General features: G+C 42.3%; 1 protein-coding gene across 10 annotated transcripts in view; it reads right to left on the bottom strand.

Moving 5' to 3' along the window:
* The window catches only part of LOC130349629 (ras-GEF domain-containing family member 1A), a 480,894-nt gene that overhangs the window by 26,592 nt on the left and 433,601 nt on the right, over positions 1-20,701 (bottom strand). Inside the window, exon 1 of one of the 10 annotated variants that reach the window (XM_056554847.1) lies at positions 20,396-20,697. The exons of 6 other annotated variants lie outside the window; for them this stretch is intronic. In XM_056554847.1, coding sequence (XP_056410822.1) covers positions 20,396-20,434 — 39 coding nt within the window. In that variant the 5' untranslated portion in view covers positions 20,435-20,697. Of the gene's footprint in view, positions 1-15,107; positions 15,130-18,214; positions 18,529-20,395; positions 20,698-20,701 lie in introns of those variants that run through there. 3 more of the 10 variants (XM_056554856.1, XM_056554849.1, XM_056554850.1) reach the window with 3 other exon arrangements.

Here is a 20,701-nt window from a genome sequence, read left to right as displayed (position 1 = left end):
CATTGGAACCTGAGATACTAGAACATTCTACAGTATCTTGTTTACTGATGATGGCGAAAATGTGACTTCAGCTATGACATGGATTGTAGTTTATACGCTGAAAATACCCAGAAGGAGTTCAGTCTGCTTTCATTCAGAAGAGGACGGAATGTCGTCTGGTTACAGTAAATAATGAACCTTATAGTCCAAGGTCAGGACCGGAGTTTTGTTTATGAGCACCATGGCACGTTGCTATTTACAGCCGAGGAACACAACAGCTTGTGTTTTTCACCAACCTGTCTGTGGAATTTTTGTCTAACGATAGTCAATGCTAAACTACAAAAAAAAGAAGCCTACACGAATATAGTGTTTCTCTTCTGTGTCATTGTGGATCATAGGCACCTTTAGGGCTTGTTAACACAGACTACAATTGCACTGAAAATTCCACAGAAAAAACAACACAGAATCACAATGTAGATTTCAGTGCTGTTTTTTTTTTTTTTTTTTTTAATCTTTTTTATTAAAGAGTACCTGTCACCAAACTAAACTTTTAATACACTGCTCAAAAAAAAAAGATAGATCTGAATCCTAGATCTGAATGAATGAACTAATCGTATGAAATACTTTCGTCTTTACATAGTTGAATGTGCTGATAGCAAAATCACACAAAAATCAAATTTATCAACCCATGGAGGTCTGGATATGGAGTCACACTCAAAATCAAAGTGGAAAACCACACTACAGGCTGATCCAACTTTGATGCAATATCCTTAAAACAAGTCACAATGAGGCTAAGTAGTGTGTGTGGGCTCCACATGCCCGTATGACCTCCCTACAATGCCTGGGCATGCTCCTGATGAGGTGGTGGATGGTCTCCTGAGGGATGTTCTCCCAGACCTGGACTAAAGCATCCGCCAACTCCTGGACAGTAAGTGGTGGAACGTGGTGTTGGTGGATGGAGCGAGACATGATGTCCCAGATGTGCTCAATTGGTTTCAGGTCTGGGGAATGGGCGGGCCAGTCCATGGCAACAAGGCCTTCCTCTTGCAGGAACTGCTGACACACTCCAGCCACATGAGGTCTAGCATTGTCTTGCATTAGGAGGAACCCAGGGCCAACCGCACCAGCATATGGTCTCACAAGGGGTCTGAGGATCTCATCTTGGTACCTAATGGCAGTCAGGCTACCTCTGGCAAGCACATGGAGGGCTGTGTGGCCCCCCAAAGAAATGCCACCCCACACCGTTACTGACCCATTACCAAACCAGTCATGCTGGTGGATGTTGCAGGCAGCTGAACGTTCTCCACAGCGTCTCCAGACTCTGTTGCGTCTGTCACATGTGCTCAGTGTGAATCTGCTTTCATCTGTGAAGAGCACAGGGCGCCAGAGGGCCCTCATACCACCCTCATGGAGTCTGTTTCTGACCGTCTGAATGGACACATGCACATTTGTGGCCTGCTGGAGATAATTTTGCAGGGCTCTGGCAGTGCTGCTCCTAGCACAAAGGCAGAGGTAGCAGTCCTCCTACTGCGTTGTTGCCCTCCTACGGCCTCCTCCATGTCTCCTGATGTACTGACCGGTCTCCTGGTAGCGCCTCCATCCTCTGGACACTATGCTGACAGACACAGAAAACCTTCTTGCCACAGCTCGCATTGATGTGCCATCCTGGATGAACTGCACTACCTGAGCCACTTGTGCGGGTTGTAGACTCCGTCTACCCTAGAGTGAAAGCACCGCCAATACTCAAAAGTGACCAAAATATCAGCCAGGAACCATAGGAACTGAGAAGTGATCTGTGGTGACCACCTGCAGAACCACTCCTTTATTGTGGGTGTCTTGCTAATTGCCTATAATTTACACCTGTTGTCCATTCCATTTGCACAACAGCATTTTTTGGAGCAGTGTATATTGTTCCATATTTAATTATAAGAGACTTTGCTATTTCCTTGCTGTTAAAATTCTCAACCCTGATATGTTTTTAATGTGATCGAAAAAACGGACACTACGTGGCTCTGTTCTTTTCCCTGTGCAAGTCCAACAGTTAGTTTGGTCTCCTTCCGGCCTGCAGGAAACCAAACTCTGGATGAGTGTGGGGGACATGGTGAGGCACAGCTCTCGCAGGCTTCTGTGACATTGCGTCTGCTGGTGAACGCCCACTTTATCCTTCCGGGAGCTCACACTATGTGAGCAAGGGGAAAGGCATGATACACAGCTTTTTAAGGCTTGGGGAAAAAAATTAAGAGAAGGAAGGGTGTTAGGAGTAGTTAGGGAATATAATCTGAGTTAGTTCAGAAAATATGGTTTGATGACAGGTACTCTTTAAAGCTCCCAAATAATTCACTGTACTGTAGGACCACAAGGAAGAGGTGACATGTTACTTATTTTTCTGCATGAAAAAAGCTATGCAGATTTGAAAAATCTAATTTTTTTCCTCTTCCCCTCATTGAAATCAGTGGCAAATAGGTGTTATTTCCATTTAAAAAACCATGTGGATTTTACCCATGTGAACTAGACTTGAGGTTGTTTGCCGGATCCAACATGTTAAACAGTCCTGGATAAGGGTGGGTTCACACTACCTTTTGTCCCATACGGGAGCGCATACGGCAGGGGGGAGCTAAAAGCTTGCGCTCCCGTATGTGACCGTATGCACTCCCGTATGTCATTCATTTCAATGAGCCGACCGGAGTGAAACGTTCGGTCCGGTCGGCTCATTTTTGCGCCGTATGCGCTTTTAGCTCCCCCCTGCCGTATGCGCTCCTGTATGGGACAAAACGTAGTGTGAACCCAGCCTAACAGTACTGTATTCCCAGGTTGAACTACACCAACAATGATAATGTTCAGGTGGTACCTCCATAGTAAGAGATATTGTTTTACACATAAAATCTGATATCCTACTCTTTATTCATTACATAAGAATATAAATACACAGACCCTCCAAACAAAAGTCTCGGAAATGTACCCCTATATCTATGTTTGATGGACCTTATAGTCAGTATGATGATCAGCATACCCTACAGCAGTGGTCTTCAACCTGCGGACCTCCAAATGTTGCAAAACTACAACTCCCAGCATGCCCGGACAGCCGTTGGCTGTCCGGGCATGCTGGGAGTTGTAGTTTTGCAACATCTGGAGGTCCGCAGGTTGAAGACCACTACCCTACAGGATGACAGCTTACTCTCTGTTTATATTGGTGACTCAGAAACAATAATGTATTCCATTCTCCTACCAGTCTGCCTACATTATGTCTCTAGACAATTGCATATTTATAGACTGGCTATAAATAACTTCCTCGAGGTCTGAACCAGGTATACTGTATCTCAAGGATATGCAAAAACGAAAAGAGATCCCAGTGTTCTGTCTTCTTCCTTTGGAATATATTGTGACCATCATACTTAAGACAAATTTTTACATCGTACATGTTTCTACAGTGTAATACAAAGTATCTCTTATTAATAGTAGTTGGCAGTGAGGTTTTCGGGCATCAATTACTTTCACCACCTAATTGGAGAGTTATGACAGGCTATTAGTGAGTGCAGCATCGCGTCTCATCATGTATATTAGGCGGGTGACCTGAGTTTCTTAATATAATACTTAGTGGAATGTACAGATTACTTTGTCATATATGTTAATTCTATAGCACCGCATAGCCTAACAGTGCCACATTCTAGCACTCAGACCCTCTGGAGTTCTATTAAAGCCGACTTTGTTATTCACAAAACTCTGGCCCTCATTTACTATTCTAAACCCGACCTCTTTTGTCTGTTTTTTTTGTCGCATCTTTGTCTGCGCCATGTCGCAGACATCGTGCGCCAGTCTGCGACACGATGCGACATTTTTTCCTGACAGACCCGATGTGGATTCTCCCAAACCCGAAAAAGGGGCGTTACCCGACATTTCTGAGCTTTCCCATGTATTTATTAAGGTTTCCAACCCGAATTTGTTGTATTGTTGTGGATTTTTTCCAGACAGCTCAGAGGAGTTGGAAACCAAAACCAACAAAACCCAGTGCGACAAACAGGATGCAACATAATAATAAATACCAGGGGAAAAAAGCAGTGGGGTAAGAAAGCAACATAGACTTACAACCCGATTTTCTAAGTAAATGAGGGCCAATGTGTGACTGATCTGAGAGTGATGGGTGCCTGCAAACTTTGTGCTTTTTTTTTAACTTGGTCCAAAAACTGGGTCAATAAAAAAGCTACATGTATGGTCACTCTTACTCTTTGCTGCCTTACTGTGTCAGGTGATCCATAACCTGATGAATAACCCAGTACGGGTCCGAAACATGGTGCTGAATGATGGTTCGAAACATGGAAATTAGAGCTGAATAATGCAGACTTACTTAAAGGGGTACTCCGCTCCTAGACATCTTATCCCCTATCCAAAGGATAGGAGATAAGATGTCTGACCGTGCTGCACCCGGCGTTCGTTTAGAGCATCGGGTTCAGCACCGGAGACACATGACGGCATGGCCGTGACGTCACGAGTAGAGATGAGCGAACTTACAGTAAATTCGATTCGTCGCAAACTTCTCGGCTCGGCAGTTGATGTCTTTTCCTGCGTAAATTAGTTCAGCCTTCAGGTGCTCCGGTGGGCTGGAAAAGGTGGATGCATTTATACAAAGAGTCTCCTAGGACTGTATCCACATTTTCCAGCCCACCGGAGCATCGGAAAGCTGAACTAATTTATGCAGGAAAAGTCATCAACTGCCGAGCCGAGAAGTTCGTGACGAATCGAATTTACTGTAAGTTCGCTCATCTCTAGTCACGAGTCATCTGGCACGGAGCGAAGTTTGCTCTGTGCATCAGATGTCTGGGGTGCCGCAGCTCAGATCGCAGGGGTCCCCAGCGGCGGAACCTCCGCGATAAGACATCTTATCCCCTATTCTTTGGATAGGGGATAAGATGTCTAGGGGCAGAGTATCCCTTTAATCCATATTTTAAGGGTCAATATAAGTCAGGCCACTTTGTCATTTTGCACAACCTGCTGTGACAACCCTTAATATATATTCTTTTATGTACTTGAAATGTGAATCATATTTACTACCATTTTATTGGACAGTTATTGACCGCTCCCACATTTTTACATTTTGCGTATTAAAAAGGTGTGTACCTCCATCCTTAGTTATGTAAGATATTCAACATTCTTTATGGGATAAAGCAGTGCACACCTATAACAGATTAGGCTTCCATGTTCTGATCTAGTCTTGGTCTATAAGGTGACTTGGGGTTGCGCTTTTTCTGCAAATTGCAGACAGTTCACAAGTAACTTACATCGAATCCTATGATGGCAAATTTATACAACAGACACCAATGGGTCCTATTGACTTTGCATGGGGTCTGACCGGTTTCCATCTGGTGTCTGTTGTTTTGCAGGATTTGAGCGGAGAAAAAAATGATTTGCAATATTATTATTTCGGCTCATGTCCTGTCATTACAACAGATTCACCGAATGTATATCCAACATTTATGTGAACTAGGTCTATCTAGCATCCAAAAATCCATTACGTTTGCATCTTGGTGACAGCCACGTTGGGTTCACATTACTGTGCTGCAACCCACCCAATGATGTAACAATGTAATGTGGCATTGTGACATGTTGTGCACATGTTGTGCATATTGTTGCACTGGTATATATATCTAGGTTTCATAAAGTCACTTTAGATTTACCGCCAAGACAAGGTGGGTTCACACAGAGTATTTTGGTCTAAATTTGCTCCTCATTTTGGTCCGTATGTGGTTAGTATTTTTTTTTAACCAAAACTAGGAGTGGGTCCAAAATACAGAACATGTGCAAATCTTTCCATGATAGTTTTTCCCTGTGTCGGTTTCAATCCTGGTTTTGGCTAAAATACTGACCAGAATGAAGACCAAAAGGAGTTCCAAATGCCGACCAAAATCCTGGGTGGGAATTCAGTGTAATGTAGGTTACATATTAGGCATTCTCCTTATTGAAAATAAGTAGATGTACAAGGTGTGTCAAGGCTTCAGACTCTTGGCCGGGATCCTAATCATAAACTTGGAAGATGTGTTTTGAGTTTCTGGATTGACGCATCTTCAGGATCTGAGGAACATCATGTATCTCAGAGATGAGGCTGCAGGTACCTCCCTGTGGGCTACTTGTTTACAAGGAATTGTGAGGTGTTCTGCAGAGACAGACTATCCCAACAGGGCTGAACACTAAGTAGCGCCCTTTGCACCAAATCTAAAACTGTAATTGGAGGCTTAGGGCTAAGTGAGCGAGCAACAATGCGGTCAGGCAGAGTGGCTTGTTTTTTGGGTGTGTGCGGCTATTAAGTCATTTTCATAAAAACCCATAAAGTGAGGTTTAAGACCAGAGTACTTTGTGTGCCTGTTCCATATTTGGCAGCTTTTATTGTTAGTCAGTACACTCCATTCACTTACTAATGTCCTTACAGATTTCCACATACAAAAGCTGCTTTATCAAGTGGCTCAGCCAACGCATGTAGAACAACTCAACAATGCAGTCATACAATGTAATGTGCAGGGAAATGATGTCGTGCTCAGGAGGAGGTAAGAGTGCTTTGTGACAAAAAGGACACTTTGATAAGTTTTATGAGCCTCCTATTGAAATGAAACAAGTATTATACAACATATATGGTAAGGTGGGACCATGTGGCTCAGCGACCACATAGAGCTCGTGGTGGGGTTCTAGTAATATGGACCTCACCAATTCACCAATACAGTGGTGTTAATCACTATGAAAGAATGCCTGATAACTGCCAGATCTTACATGGAGTAGAATCATTGGTAATATAAAGAAATGTCTGTATTTCCCAGACTTTTTTTTATCATCAAAGAATAAAAGGACATTAAGACTGTGGTTTTGAACCTCCTCCAATGCATCAGAGAAAATATGAGCACTCCCGAAAAAAAACCCACTAGAACATAACACTAGAGTTCCCACAGAAATGTCCCTTGCCTGTGTTTATGGTACAAACAACTATGGTAGCGGAGTCGGCCGTAAAATAAATTGTTCTTGTTACGCAATGGCTTTAAACAGTGGAGCAGTGTATTTTATGCTTGAACAAAGTATGTGTGACTAAGGGTATGCTCACATTAGGCAGTTATGCTGCAGTTGTTTTGCTGTAAAATTAGAGGCAGAAAATCGACAGTGTATTATAGTACCAGCAAAGTAAATGAGAGTTCAACAAGTCATTTACAATGGGCAGAAATACTCGAAATCTTACATTCACATAGTAACAACAACAAGTAGTTGATAAGGTTAAAAAAATATAAAAAATTTTCAAGGCCAGCCTGAAATGCTACTGTTTTGATCCAGAGTAAGTGCGCCTCATTTGCCCTATACAGTACTAGGGGGAAAAAATTCCTTCCCAATTTCAAATATGTCAGAACAAATCCCTGAAATATAGTAACCCATAATTTGTAATATTATATTATTCAGGGAAAGAATTCAGGCCCGTATTGAATGTATTCAATAAATCAACCATCACAACATCATGTGGCAGAGAGTTCCATAGTCTCACTGCTCTTACAGTAAAGAATCCCAGTCTGTGATGATGCTGAAACCTTCTTTCCCTTGGACATAGAGGATGACCCCTTGTCATGGTTACATGACAGGAATGAAAAAAAGCTAAATCAGAATGGCCCATCAAAAAGGACAAAAAGCACTATACACCCACAGTTACAGTATTATAGGGGGAAATTGAAACGTACATTGGGGTGACAATTGGTGTTGTCCATATAGAATACTTTGCTATGGCTCATAAAGGGGCTTCTATATACACCTATATGAGCCAGAGCAAGGAGAATTCATATAGTGCCTTGTAATACCATATGTGTTCACTTGCAGCTTTTCCAGACCATATCATCTGATGGCGAGGATTACAGCTGTCCCACAGTCTGCATCAAGTTACAATGGCCTTCTGTTTGTTTATTTGCCAGTTACTCCCCATTTTGTGTAGTTCACATCTATTGCATTACCTATGGAGAAGAATTCTTATATAGATTTCTTCTACCTTCTACACAAGGGCACTCGTATGAACTGCACGTTTAGAATGCACACCCCATCCATATGTCCTTTATAGGGTTAAAGTGTTCAATGAACAAGTAATGGGTACAGTAGCTTGGAAGTGCTGGAAATCCATAGCTTAATCTTGGCTTTAGATCCACTAATCCTCTTTTTGACACTACTTTACAGCTTTACTTTAAACCTGTGGAAATACTCACAATTTAATGTGCAATGATAAAGATAAAGGCAACGCGTACACAGTATGACAAAAACAGGGTGCCGTGTTTGGGTTCTTCTTCATTGGAATGTGCTATAAAATTCAAGCATTCCAAGCTACTTATACAAGAAAAGACTCCAAGACAAGTACTCAAGGTAAAACATGCCTAGAATGGTTACTTAGGATTCCTGATGATTGTATGTTATGACATAAAGTCGGATTACGTAAGACACAGCTCAGAATAGGCATTCAGCGCCGTACACTTCATTAGTCATTCAATTTACAGGTTTCATACAGTAATAGCGCCAATGTTTCTCTCACCTCAGATGCCATTGCATTTTGTAGCTTTCTACATATGCAACATTTATGGTTTAGGCTTTAGCAATGTCTGGTAAAAACATGAAAAAATGGTTCTGTGGTTTATTATATTATTGGTGTCTTGTTATGTAGCAGAGGTGCCTTGGGGCCCTGGTACAACTGCCACCTCTGCACCCCCTATAGTTACGCGCCTACTACAAAGTTTTTTTTTTGTCTGATACTTTTGCTTTTTTACTGTATTGGTCATTCAAAGATATGCAGATTCTTAGCAAGTCAGCTAAGCAAGTAAGTTCAAGTACTATTGAGAGTACCAGGACTAGTTTAGTTTGGCAAACAGTAAAGTTGGCTTTACACCCACTGTTCTGGTGTAGTAAATGGGGTAACCCTTTGAGAAGAAATGGGAAACAATCCATCTTCTTATCCATCCCAGACTATTGTATTCCACTTATTATACTGTACTAGATAGAATTCTCTACTACTGTCTATCAATATGACTACCATGTCCCCTCTTCCTAATATATCTAAAGAAACAGAAAATAGAGACGTGCCCCTGGGGTGGCACATCTGGTATGGGGATAAGTACGTGGATAAATTCAGCTTACCAGAATGTGCTCAGGGCAGTACTCAAGGCACATTTCTATAAGTGAGAAAAACAAAGTTCCTTATTCCACTTTAACATGTTTCGAACCCATACTGGACCCTTAATCAGGTGATGGATCACCTGACAAAGAGCCTAGAACAGGTTTGAAACGTGTTGTGTTTAAGTTGAATAAAGAAGTCTTATTTACATGGGTTTTGGTGAGCTTGGTTATAATAAAAAAAAATGATTGTCTTAAAGAAAAAAAAACAACTTTAAAAATCTTAAACAAAAGCATAAAAAATATAACTGTAATATTCTTCTTATCACCCCTAAGCTTTCCTTATTTCATAATTCAGGACCGAGCCTCTTAAAAATATGTGTTTATGTAGTAGAGGCAAACAGAGTCATAAGAAAATTCCTAATGTAACATGCAAATGTTGGAATGTTAGGGGCCAGATATTAAATTTATGAATGTCACAAGTTATACTAGTAAATTCCGAGGCTATAATATATATATATTGACTATATAATTTGAAATAGAGATTAGTCATGGGGTGACACGTGCAAAACTAGACAACACCAAATGTGCTGTCAATGACAATATAGCTATTCACACTATAAAGCAAATTCATTGGCAATAAAACAGGAAAAATATGTCAATGCAATGAATGCTCAGTGATTAAATTCTGCGGATTCCTAGCATGGCGACATTCTTTGTATTAATAACCAAATCATTCCTTCTCTTCAATCCACATCAAAGTTCTTGTTACACAAGTGCTGTTTGGAAGATGACAGCTCGCTGGCGCCAGGTGGATTACAGCAAATATGCTCCGTTTCAGTAAGCAAATGTTCTCTGAAAGATGTGCGAGGAGTCTCTGCCCAACTGCAAGGGACCTAGGATTGTGGTTGCATATGAAAACTATACCATCTTTGACTGTAAGACGGAGCTATGCGTATTAGAGAAAAGTCTGTCATCGTGTATGACGGTATAATTGGGCAATAGCTCAAGCAGCTGATGCCAACTTAAACAGATTGGCCAAGGTCTGTCATTTTTTTTTTTTCAATATAGTTTATGAATTTGGGGTGTTCTCAGGATCGCTTTCTGTCGCTTAAAGGGGTACTCCGCTCCCCAGACATCTTATCCCCTATTCAAAGGATAGGGCATAAAATGTCTGATCATGGGGGTTCTGCCACTGGGACCCCCGCAATCTCTGTGCAGCACCCTGCATTTGTTTAGAACGCTGGGTAAGGGCGGCTGGAGTCATGATGTCATGACCACGCCCCTCATTATGTCATAGCATGCCTCCTCAATGCAAGCCTATGGGAGGGGGCGTGGCGGCATAGACTTGCATTGAGGGGGTGGGGTGTGACGTCACAAGGGGCGTGGCCGTGACGTCACAACCCCCCCCCCCCCGCTCTAAGCGTTCGGAACATTTAATTCTGGGGCAGCGGAGTGCCCTTTTACTAGGAAATCCTGTTCTGGTCATGGGATGATCACATATGTGCACAACTCATTCCAAGAATGTAGAGGGCTAGATTAAGAAATTCTATTTCTCTTTTCTTTAGGGATATGCCCCCTACACTGGGCTAGCCCTCTGCACCATTACAGCAATTTTAGAAAACATATGAGATGCCAGAGGGTGATGAAGTCCTTCTACCCTAAATAGGATAAGTGAAAACAGTAATCGCTTGGCGTCAGTATTGTACCCTGTGAATTTGGGGTTGCGGTGGCCACCACAGTGTTAAAAGGGAAGTTCAGGCTTAAAAAAAACGTGGATGGCTTCTTCCAAAAAAAGTTGCCACACCTATTACAGTGGTCCCTCAACATACGATGGTAATCCGTTCCAAACGGACCATCGTTTGTTGAAACCATCGCATGTTGAGGGATCCGTGCAATGGACAGTATAGGACAGTGGTCTACAACCTGCGGACCTCCAGATGTTGCAAAACTACAACACCCAGCATGACCAGACAGCCGTTGGCTGTCCGGGCATGCTGGGTGTTGTAGTTTTGCAACATCTGGAGGTCCGCAGGTTGTAGACCACTGTTAGAGGAAATTGTACTCGCGTTTCCCCGCCGCTCCGGATCGTCACCGCTGCCCGGGATGTCGCCCTCCATCGCTGTCGCGGCGTCCCCGAGGTGTCACCGACGCTCCGGCAAGGCCTCTGCTTCCCCGACATCTGCGCTCTCCGTCGCCACCATCACGTCGCTACGCACGCCGCTCCTATTGGATGACGGGACGGCGTGCGCAGCGACGTGATGACGACAATGGAGAGCTCCGACGATGCAGGGGATCCCAAAGAGGACGTGCCGGAGCCCCGAGGGCAGGTAAGTGACCATCAGCGGAGCTCACGGGGCACCGTAAACGGCTATCCGGTGGCAGCTGAATCAGTCTGCGCTGCCGGATAGCCGTTTATGCGATGGCCCCGACATACAAAAGCATCGTATGTTGATGCTGCCTTCAACATGCGATGGCCTCTGAGAGACCATCGCATGTTGAAATTATCGTATGTCGGGGCCATCGTAGGTCGAGGGGTCACTGTAATAAGTTGTATCTGGTTTTGCAGCTCATCTCGATTAAAACAAGGACTAAATTTAGGGAAGGAGCAAAAACTAATTTTTTCCAATGTACTCACAATTCTCAGAAATATTATGGAATGAGGCTCTGCTGTTTTTTTAATGTTGATAAATAAGACATAAATTTACCGTACTACATGATGCTTCACTTCAATGAATTCACAAATCTGTTAATTATTTATGCAGGTGGTATAAATAATGAAAAATTCAAGAATGAGTACGTTAAGTAGATTAGACAGCCGAAGCTTTTACAAAGTAAAGAAAAAAAAAATTGGCATTTACTAATTGTAAGAGAAATGGCTCAACAGATAGGACCAATAGATCTATCTGGAGTTTCTCAAGCTGTAGGTCCTAAATATTATTGTCATCACTGGCGCTAGTGGAAAAACGGAGCTAATTTCTTTAACAATCAGCTCCCTGTCTGTCCTAGTGATGCGGCAGGGGCTATAATCGAATTCGCAATATTTCGCTAAGATATTCATCCTATGTTCGCATATAGCATATTTGCTATGTTCGCTCTCTCTTTTTTTTTTTCATGCAAAAATTCGTAATGAAGTTCCCATAGTGCGCATGCGAGATTATATCTTTCACCTAAAAGATGGGAGGGATCAGTGTCCTCTCCTGGAAGTGGCGATATTGGCGAATATTTGCATATTCGCAAAAAAAAGCAAAAACGAATACTCGTCATTACGAATATACATAACTACATTCTAAATATTCGCGAAATCGCAAAGTGACGATATTCGAGGTAAAATTGTGTATGGTATTACAACTTGACTCCATTCACTTCAATGGAACTGAGCTGCAGAACCACACCCAATCTGGAGACAGACGGGGAGCATTTTTTTGAAAGAAAGTAGCTCTGTTTTTCTATTCCTGGATAACACCTTTAAAAAGTGACTTCCATTCTGCCTGAACCACAATTCTATGGGGCAGTCCTCTTTGGCTTCTCCCCACAAGCCTTGATAGATAGATGCATTACTATTTAGGTATAAAGAGATCTGTAAATTAAAGGGGTAGTCCAGTGCTGAAAAACTTATGCCCTATCCCAAGGATAGGGGATACATTTCAGATCGCGGGGGGTCCGACCGCTGGGGCCCCCCGCGATCTCCTGTCCTGTATGGGGGCCCCGACAGCCCGCGGGAAGAGGACGCGTTGACCACCGCACAAAGCAGTGGCTGACACGCCCCCTCAACACATCGCTATGGCAAAGTCAGAACGCTGCCTTCGGCAATCTCTGGCTCTGCCATAGCGCAGTATTGAGGGGACGTGTCGGCTGCCGCTTCATGCGATGGTCGACACCCGCTATCTGGCCAGCGAGCCGGGGCCCCGTACAGGAGATCAAGGGGGCCCCAGTGGTCGGATCCCCCGGTATCTGAAACTTATCAGTACTGGACTACCCCTTTAAGGCCGACAAGGGAGGCAGAAGCCATCGAGAACCACCCTGATGACTTCAGGTTCAGGCATCATTAACGTCATGACAGATTCCTTTTAACTCCCCATGAAACTGGTCCTATAAAAAATAGGCTATATACATAAGGCTTATACATAAGAGTACTTTGGGGCATTTTTGAGCCCTAAAACAACTGTTTTACAGCTAGGGTTGCCACCTTTCTTGCAAAAAAATACTGCCCATGCTAGTTTGCATAATTAATTATATATGTGTAACATCACAGGATACACATATGTGGGGGACATTTTGTCCTATTGTGACCCCTATGACTTTCTTTTCTTTTCTTTTTTTGCGCCCCGATCTGTAGTTTTTAACAGTACCATTTATGTTTTGATGTGACTGTTTGATCGCTTTTTTTTTTTCCATCCCAGCATGCCCTGATACAGCCTGGGGCTCAGCAGCTGCCCCAAATGAAAACTACAACTCCCAGCATGTTGGACTATAAAGTAGTATATAGTACAGGTCAATATTTCCCAACCAGGGGTGCCTCCAGCTGTTGAAAAATTACAACTCCCAGCATGTTGGACTATATCGTACAGGTCAATGTTTCCCAACCATGTGTGCCTCCAGCTGTTGTGAAAATACAACTACCAGCATGCCCGGACAGCTGTTGGCTGGGAGTTGTAGTTTTGCAACAGCTGGAGGTGCTCTGGTTGGGAAACACTAGTATAGTATATGATTGGTTGGATAAATAGCGGCCATTGCATCGCCGGTATTTTTAATATAATAATACCGGTAGGGTGGCCAAAATACCAGCTGTGCCGGTCAGATACTGGCCAGGTGGCAACCCTATTTACAGACCAAAAATGGCCCGAAAAATGATCAACAGAAAAATAGCTGAAAAGGGACCAAATGGCACCTTGTTTTATTGGAGCTTAAAAAATGGCTGAAAAAACTGTGCGGGAACATAGCCACAAGGTAAATTATAGTCATCTTACTCTAGCGACTATGTGTGTAACCCAATCACTTTCAATTATAACTGTGATTTGGCAAAAACCTCTTTTCAAGACCCACATCAAAGCAACTTTAAAAGTATGAAAGCTGAATGAGATCCGTCCCAACGTAAAACAAGTGAAAAGAACAAAGGTCAGGGGCACTCAACCACTGTGTGAGAAAAAAAAACACCTTGAATGGCCTAGGACCCCCACACAATCATTTCATGCTTTCCATGGAGCTGCAGAGACCAAGCTAAAGCAGTTGAATATAACACAAAGCTATAAAGGTCAACATGACCCTAACCAGACCCGGACGGAACAACAATGGCCTATGATGTGTACTATTCCCTGCACCACACAAAGGTTCGACCTCCATCTCTATTTGTCAGCTCTGAACTCAATTTTCTAGTCTACGTCAACTCTGCCATATAGGGGGAGATTTATCAAAACCTGTGCAGAGGAAGAGTGGTGCAGTTGCCCATAGCAACCAATCAGATTGCTTCTTTCATTTTCCACAGGCCTCTAAAGAGGCCTGTGGAAAATGAAAGAAGCAATCTGATTGGTTGCTATGGGCAACTGCACCACTCTTCCTCTGCACAGGTTTTGATAAATCTCCCCCATAGAATCTATTAAGCCCTAATGGTTGACAACACTCAGAGTAACTATTGAGTTGCGGTGAAATGAATTCTGTTGTTCGTCTAGAAGAACTGTACATGGTCTATAGATGACTTAAGGCCAATGACCTATTTTCCATGGCCATGAAGATGTCTAGACTATACATGAAACCATTATGGAATAAACTAGTAAAAACGCCTCTTATAATTAAATATTGAAGATGTAGGATCTAATAAGGAGCAGAATACATGATGCTCCTCCAGAACAGACACTTAACAGCAACAGACAGACGCTTACAACATCTTCACCAGACGGCGGAAGTGAAGTATGCCGGTGAGAATTAACCCTTTACTAGCAAAAGCTCAATAGTCAAGTGCTTGGTTTATGGTACATTTTGAAAATAGTAAAAAAAAAAAAAAAAAACACGTATACAGAACAGACCGGCATGTCATATTGTGGTGTCCCAGTACGGGATATGCTCCTACAGTCCTGTCAGGTTGAGTCTCTGTACGTCCTCAGGGCTCTCCTGCAGTGTTCCCCCATAATGTGAATAGGTTGTCTTTTAAGTGTAAAGGACCTTTGATGTTGGTCACATGATTGTTAGTCACATGATAATGTTTGTCACATGTTTAAGTCATATGTTTGTTACCCAGAGAGTACCAGGTGACCCGCAGATAGCCTAAGGGCTCCTTGCACAGCCCCCTTTATAAGATGGGGAGGAGCTGCAATCTCTCTCTTGTGATTCTTTCTTGCTGAGGTTCAGTCTCGTCCAGACATCTCAGGGTCAGTGCCCAGCACACCTGGAGGCCTCAACCTAAATTGCAGCCACAAGTCAGTAAGTCAAGTCGTCTTTATCATCTGTCATCATCTTCAGTCAAGTCAATTCTAGTCAGCGTGGCCTGCACCTATAGTCTCTCAAGTCACTGCAAGTTCCAGCAAGCTGCGAGGTCCCCCGTGTTGCTGGTCACCTCTCTGGGATCCTGGCCGAACATTATAGACTGTACCATCTGTCTACCTCAGTAAAAGCTATCGTTAACCTTAACCTGTCCTTGGACTATTATTTGCCCCTGACTAACCTAGGACTAGCGGTGCTACCTTCGGGTGACTAAGGTTAAATCCCGCCCTGGCGTCACGAACACGAAGGGGTTAATACCATCTACCCCTGGGCAACAGCATCTTCCCCTTACACCTCACATCACACCCCGTGGCTCACCACAATATATTCATTATATTGTCTCCTGGAATAATTAATTTTAAGGAAAAATGCAAATAGGAACTTTAATATCTACCATGAGGTCTCTGCTAGACAGATGAAGCCGAAAATTTCTTATACAACTACAATAAGCACAAAAGGGACCAATCTGTGTCTCAGTGTGTGTGTAAAGGCTAGGTTCACACTGTTTTATTGCAATCCATGCTAGCTATATGTCCATGACCCCACAAAAAAAAGTGATGTTGACTATTAAAGGGGTACTCTGGTGTCGAACATCTTATCCCCTATCCACAGGATGGGACCCCCACGATCAGATACTTATCCCCTATCCTGTGGATAGGGGATAAGATGTTCAATACCAGAGTACCCCTTTAACTCTAATATCCTGAACATAGTCAGCAAGTGACTACTTTGGGCCACTTCCTACACCTATTTTGCTGGACTCCACGTAGACCACGTGTTTGAGCGCACCAAAATAAACGTATATATATGCAGGACATGGCTTGAACATAGTCAATTGGCAACTTCATTCAGGCTATTAAAATAATGGGCCCACTACTGCACTGTGGTATATGTCTGCACACCCTTTTTTTCTGATGGGATGTTAAAATTTAGCTAAGAACTCAGTCTAAGGCCAGGTTCACGCTACAGAATTTCCAAGCCAATTTCTGCTTGGAATTTCCAGGGAAAAAGAATCCCCTCAGGATCTCAACGTGGAATAATCTCCAGGAGATTCTGCAATGTAATTGTACCCTAAGGCTATTTTCACCCTGCGGGATTTCAGTGCAGAATTCTACTGAAGAATATAGCCGAAAATTCCGACTAAATTTACTGCCCATTAACTTTAGTGGGATTTCGCTGTCTCATTCACACTGCGGAAATTCCGCATTCACATTCCGCAAAATTTCCTGTCTTTAAAGTTTGTGGAATTGCAGGCAGAATCCCATTGAACTTAAAGGGGTTATCCAGGAAAAAACTTTTTTTTATTTAGCAACTGGCTCCAGAAAGTTAAACAGATTTGTAAATTACTTCTATTAAAAATCTTAATCCTTTCAGTACTTATGAGCTGCTGAAGTTGAGTTGTTCTTTTCTGTCTAAGTGCTCTCTGATGACACGTGTCTCGGGAACCGCCCAGTTTAGAAGCAAATTCCCATAGCAAACCTCTTCTACTCTGTGCAGTTCCCGAGACAAGCAGAGATGTCAGCAGAGAGCACTGTTGCCAGACAGAAAACAACAACAACTCAACTTCAGCAGCTGATAATTATTGAAAGGATTAAGATTTTTTAATAGAAGTCATTTACAAATCTGTTTAACTTTTTGAAGTCTGTTGATTGATTATACATATATATATATATATATATATATATATATATATATATATATATAAAGTTTTTTCCTGGAATACCCCTTTAATATGGCTTGAATTTGGGCAGAATTCTGTGTTTAGAGAACACCGAATTCCGCCGCAATTCCGCCGCAATTCCGCCATATGGCCCAAGACTGCTCTCTAAATAATACAGGTAACAGACAGAGATGGTGTAAGGCCCATGAGGTGTAAGGCCCATGTTGGTACATAATATAGGTAAGCAACATCCTATTGCAATGCTGAGGGAACCAAGAGACGCACATTTAAAATACAATGAAATAGGATTTGTAGCCATAAAGCAGATAAAGACAAGGTTAAAGGGGTTATCCAGGCAAAAACTTATATATATATATATATATATATATATATATATATATCTCAACTGGCTCCAGAAAGTTAAACAGATTTGTAAATTACTTCTATTAAAAAATCTTAATCATTTCAGTACTTATGAGCTTCTAAAGTTAAGATTGTTCTTTTCTGTCTAAGTGCTCTCTGATGACACCTGTCTCGGGAACCACCCAGTTTAGAAGAGGTTTGCTATGGGGATTTGCTTCTAAACTGGGCGTTTCCCGAGACAGGTGTCATCAGAGAGAACTTAGACAGAAAAGAACAACCATAACTTCAGAAGCTCATAAGTACTGAAAGGATTAAGATTTTTTAATAGAAGTAATTTACAAATCTGTTTAACTTTCTGGAGCCAGTTGACATATATAAAAAAAAAGTTTTTGCCTGGAATACCCCTTAAACTCAGTCACCACCTGCTAGATATAGCTGACTATTCAGACCCTTACCCAGAGAGTTAAAAAAAACGTGCCTGGTTTTTCCAAACGGTGCGTCTCCAGCTGTTGCAAAACCACGACTCCCAGCATGCTGGGAATTGTAGTTTTGCAACAGCTGGAGACACACTGCTTGGAAAACACTGTTCCAGGTGGGCGGCAATGAGGTTCATCAGAACAGTTTTGTCACCTCTGCCTGTTCTCCTCCTGTCATCCTGGACTCGATTTCCTTACACTTCCAGTCCTCTCTTGTATCCAGTAATGATCATTTACTTCCGATTTATTGACCCATCATATCTCCATTCAGATCTCTTAATATCATTACCCGGAGCTGAAGCTTTTCATTAAGGCTGGGTTCACACCACGTTTTTGCAATACAGTTCCCGTATCAGGTTTTTGATTAAAAAAAAACAGATTCCTCAAAATCGGACTAAACTGTATCAAAACGTGTGTACAAATTTGAATCCGTATACGCTTTGAAAAATGATGTCCGGTTGCATCCATCTTTTAAGAAAAAAACATAAACGTTTTTTACTTTTCATTCCTTTATGAATAAAGTTTCACTTGTTTGATTGAAATTCCAAGAAAAAAACTGTGCAAAGTCAAAAACCGTATGGTGAAAACCGGATGGAACCCTACACACATACAAATCTGTACAGTTCCTATTGATTCCCATGTTATAAAAAAAAAAAAGTATTTCATTCAATATGGTTTTTCACCCGGACCAAAAACCGTGGTAGGCTACATTTTTGGGTACGGGAAAAAAAACGGACAAAACCGTACAGGATGTAAAACTGACACAACCTGATGCATCTTTTGGCATACAGTTTTCAATGGAGAGTCAATGCATACGGTTTTCAATACGGTTCCGGGCTGTGAATCCAGTCTAATTCTGCATCGTTTTCAGACATCACAGTATCACACGTTGTGCCGACTGACAATCTCAGCTCTGCTACATCTGCTCATACTCTAATAGCCGGGCATTCTGCAGTAGATTAAAGACTTCTCTGGAAAAGTCCATCAAAACAAGAAGAGGTAAACCAGCAGTAGTGGTGTGTCTGTCTACAAGAGAAACGCAGTGGAAAAAACAAGTGCCAGAGGAAGAATAGGGAAATTCCTGTCTTGTTTGCTATCTAAAAAAAAAACTAAAAAACAATAAGAAAAACACAAAGCAAGAGGCAGCACCTGCTCTGTGCATCATCAGCTCTAGTGTAAACCACATGTACAGTAAACAGTCCCTTTCCATTGGGATCTTTTCACGGCCCTGCACTGGGAGCCCGTTGATCACACACTCAGCTCTGCTCTGCAGGGAATTTAACACAGCCACACCAGGGATTTGTCCCAGTACAGACATATAAGGATAATAATATAGCAGCACTTCACTACTATTTCTACTGTAGCTGGCAAAATGCACACGTAGCATAGGTGTACATTTCAAGTGCAGCAGCATTCAGTTTTGCATAGGACTGCGGTATTAATCTAATAAATCCTACTACGTCATGCACCCCCACAAACGTGGTTATCCAGAATTACAAAAACATAGCTACTTCTTTTTTCAGAAACAGCACCACTTTTGTCCTCAGTTTGCGTGTGGTATTACATAGTTCCATTGAAGTGAATCGAGGCAAGTTGCAATTACACTGCCAGCCTGAAGACAAGTGTGGCGCTGTTTCTTTCTTTCTTTTTTTTAAATTTATTTATTTATTAAAAAAAACAGTTTTTTTCTAATCCTGGATAACCCCTTAATAGGACCAGTCAATTTTTGCAGATTTTTGTCAATAGATATCATCAACTTCTACAGACTTCTCCTTTAAAAAAAAAAAAAAATACCATGTGTTGTCATATGATGCTAACTGCAGTGTGTAGTCAGATGCCGAGCTGCGGCTGTCAGACCTTTGGAGGTCATGTGGCAAATTTCAATAAAGACGAATGATTAAAATGACAAACTCAGCTCTATTACCTGTGTGCATGAACCAAAGAAAAAGACCAGACACTAAAGCGATGCACACCCCATCGGGGTGTGCATCGCTTTAGTGTCTGGTCTTTTTCTTTGGTTCACCTTGCTCTTATCGACACTGGATAGGACCCAAAACACATCGATTAGCTGACCCCCTCTCCCCTTGTTTGTAGATTCTACTACCTATATACCACACTATGATATTTGTTTACAAATATACCACTGTGCCCGTAAGGAAGTTTACAAAACAAAAGAACCTGCAATTATAAACCTATTAAACAGCTGTTTCAAAAACATCCCAACCCGATGACGCACAATGTAGATGAACTTTCACGAGATAGATAAATAGATAGATATGAGATGCAACAGAACGATACGATGCAACAGAACCGACACATGTGCTCTGTATCTTACTATTCGAGCTTCACCGCCTGGTCCTAGGACACAAGACATCTTCGGGGGGGTTACCCCCGCTCCTCCCAACCAATGCTTGTCAGATACATAAGGATTTTCCCCTGACCACTTGACACTAGCCTGGAATGCAGCCTGCTCTAAGATCTCCCGATGCACACTACAGAGATGAAGACACTCTCCGTTGATTCTCCAAGACGAAAACCGGCGCAATTCACTGTCAATTCCAGAACCTAACAAATAGGTGTTTTCAGATGAGCCAATATTTCGAAAACATCTTCTGCGGCTAAATCTCCCGGGTGGGAATCA

This window comes from Hyla sarda, unplaced genomic scaffold, assembly GCF_029499605.1.
Source record: "Hyla sarda isolate aHylSar1 unplaced genomic scaffold, aHylSar1.hap1 scaffold_92, whole genome shotgun sequence".
NCBI lineage: Eukaryota > Metazoa > Chordata > Amphibia > Anura > Hylidae > Hyla > Hyla sarda.
Note: the sequence above shows the minus strand (reverse complement) of the source record. Positions and strands in the feature narration are given on the sequence as shown.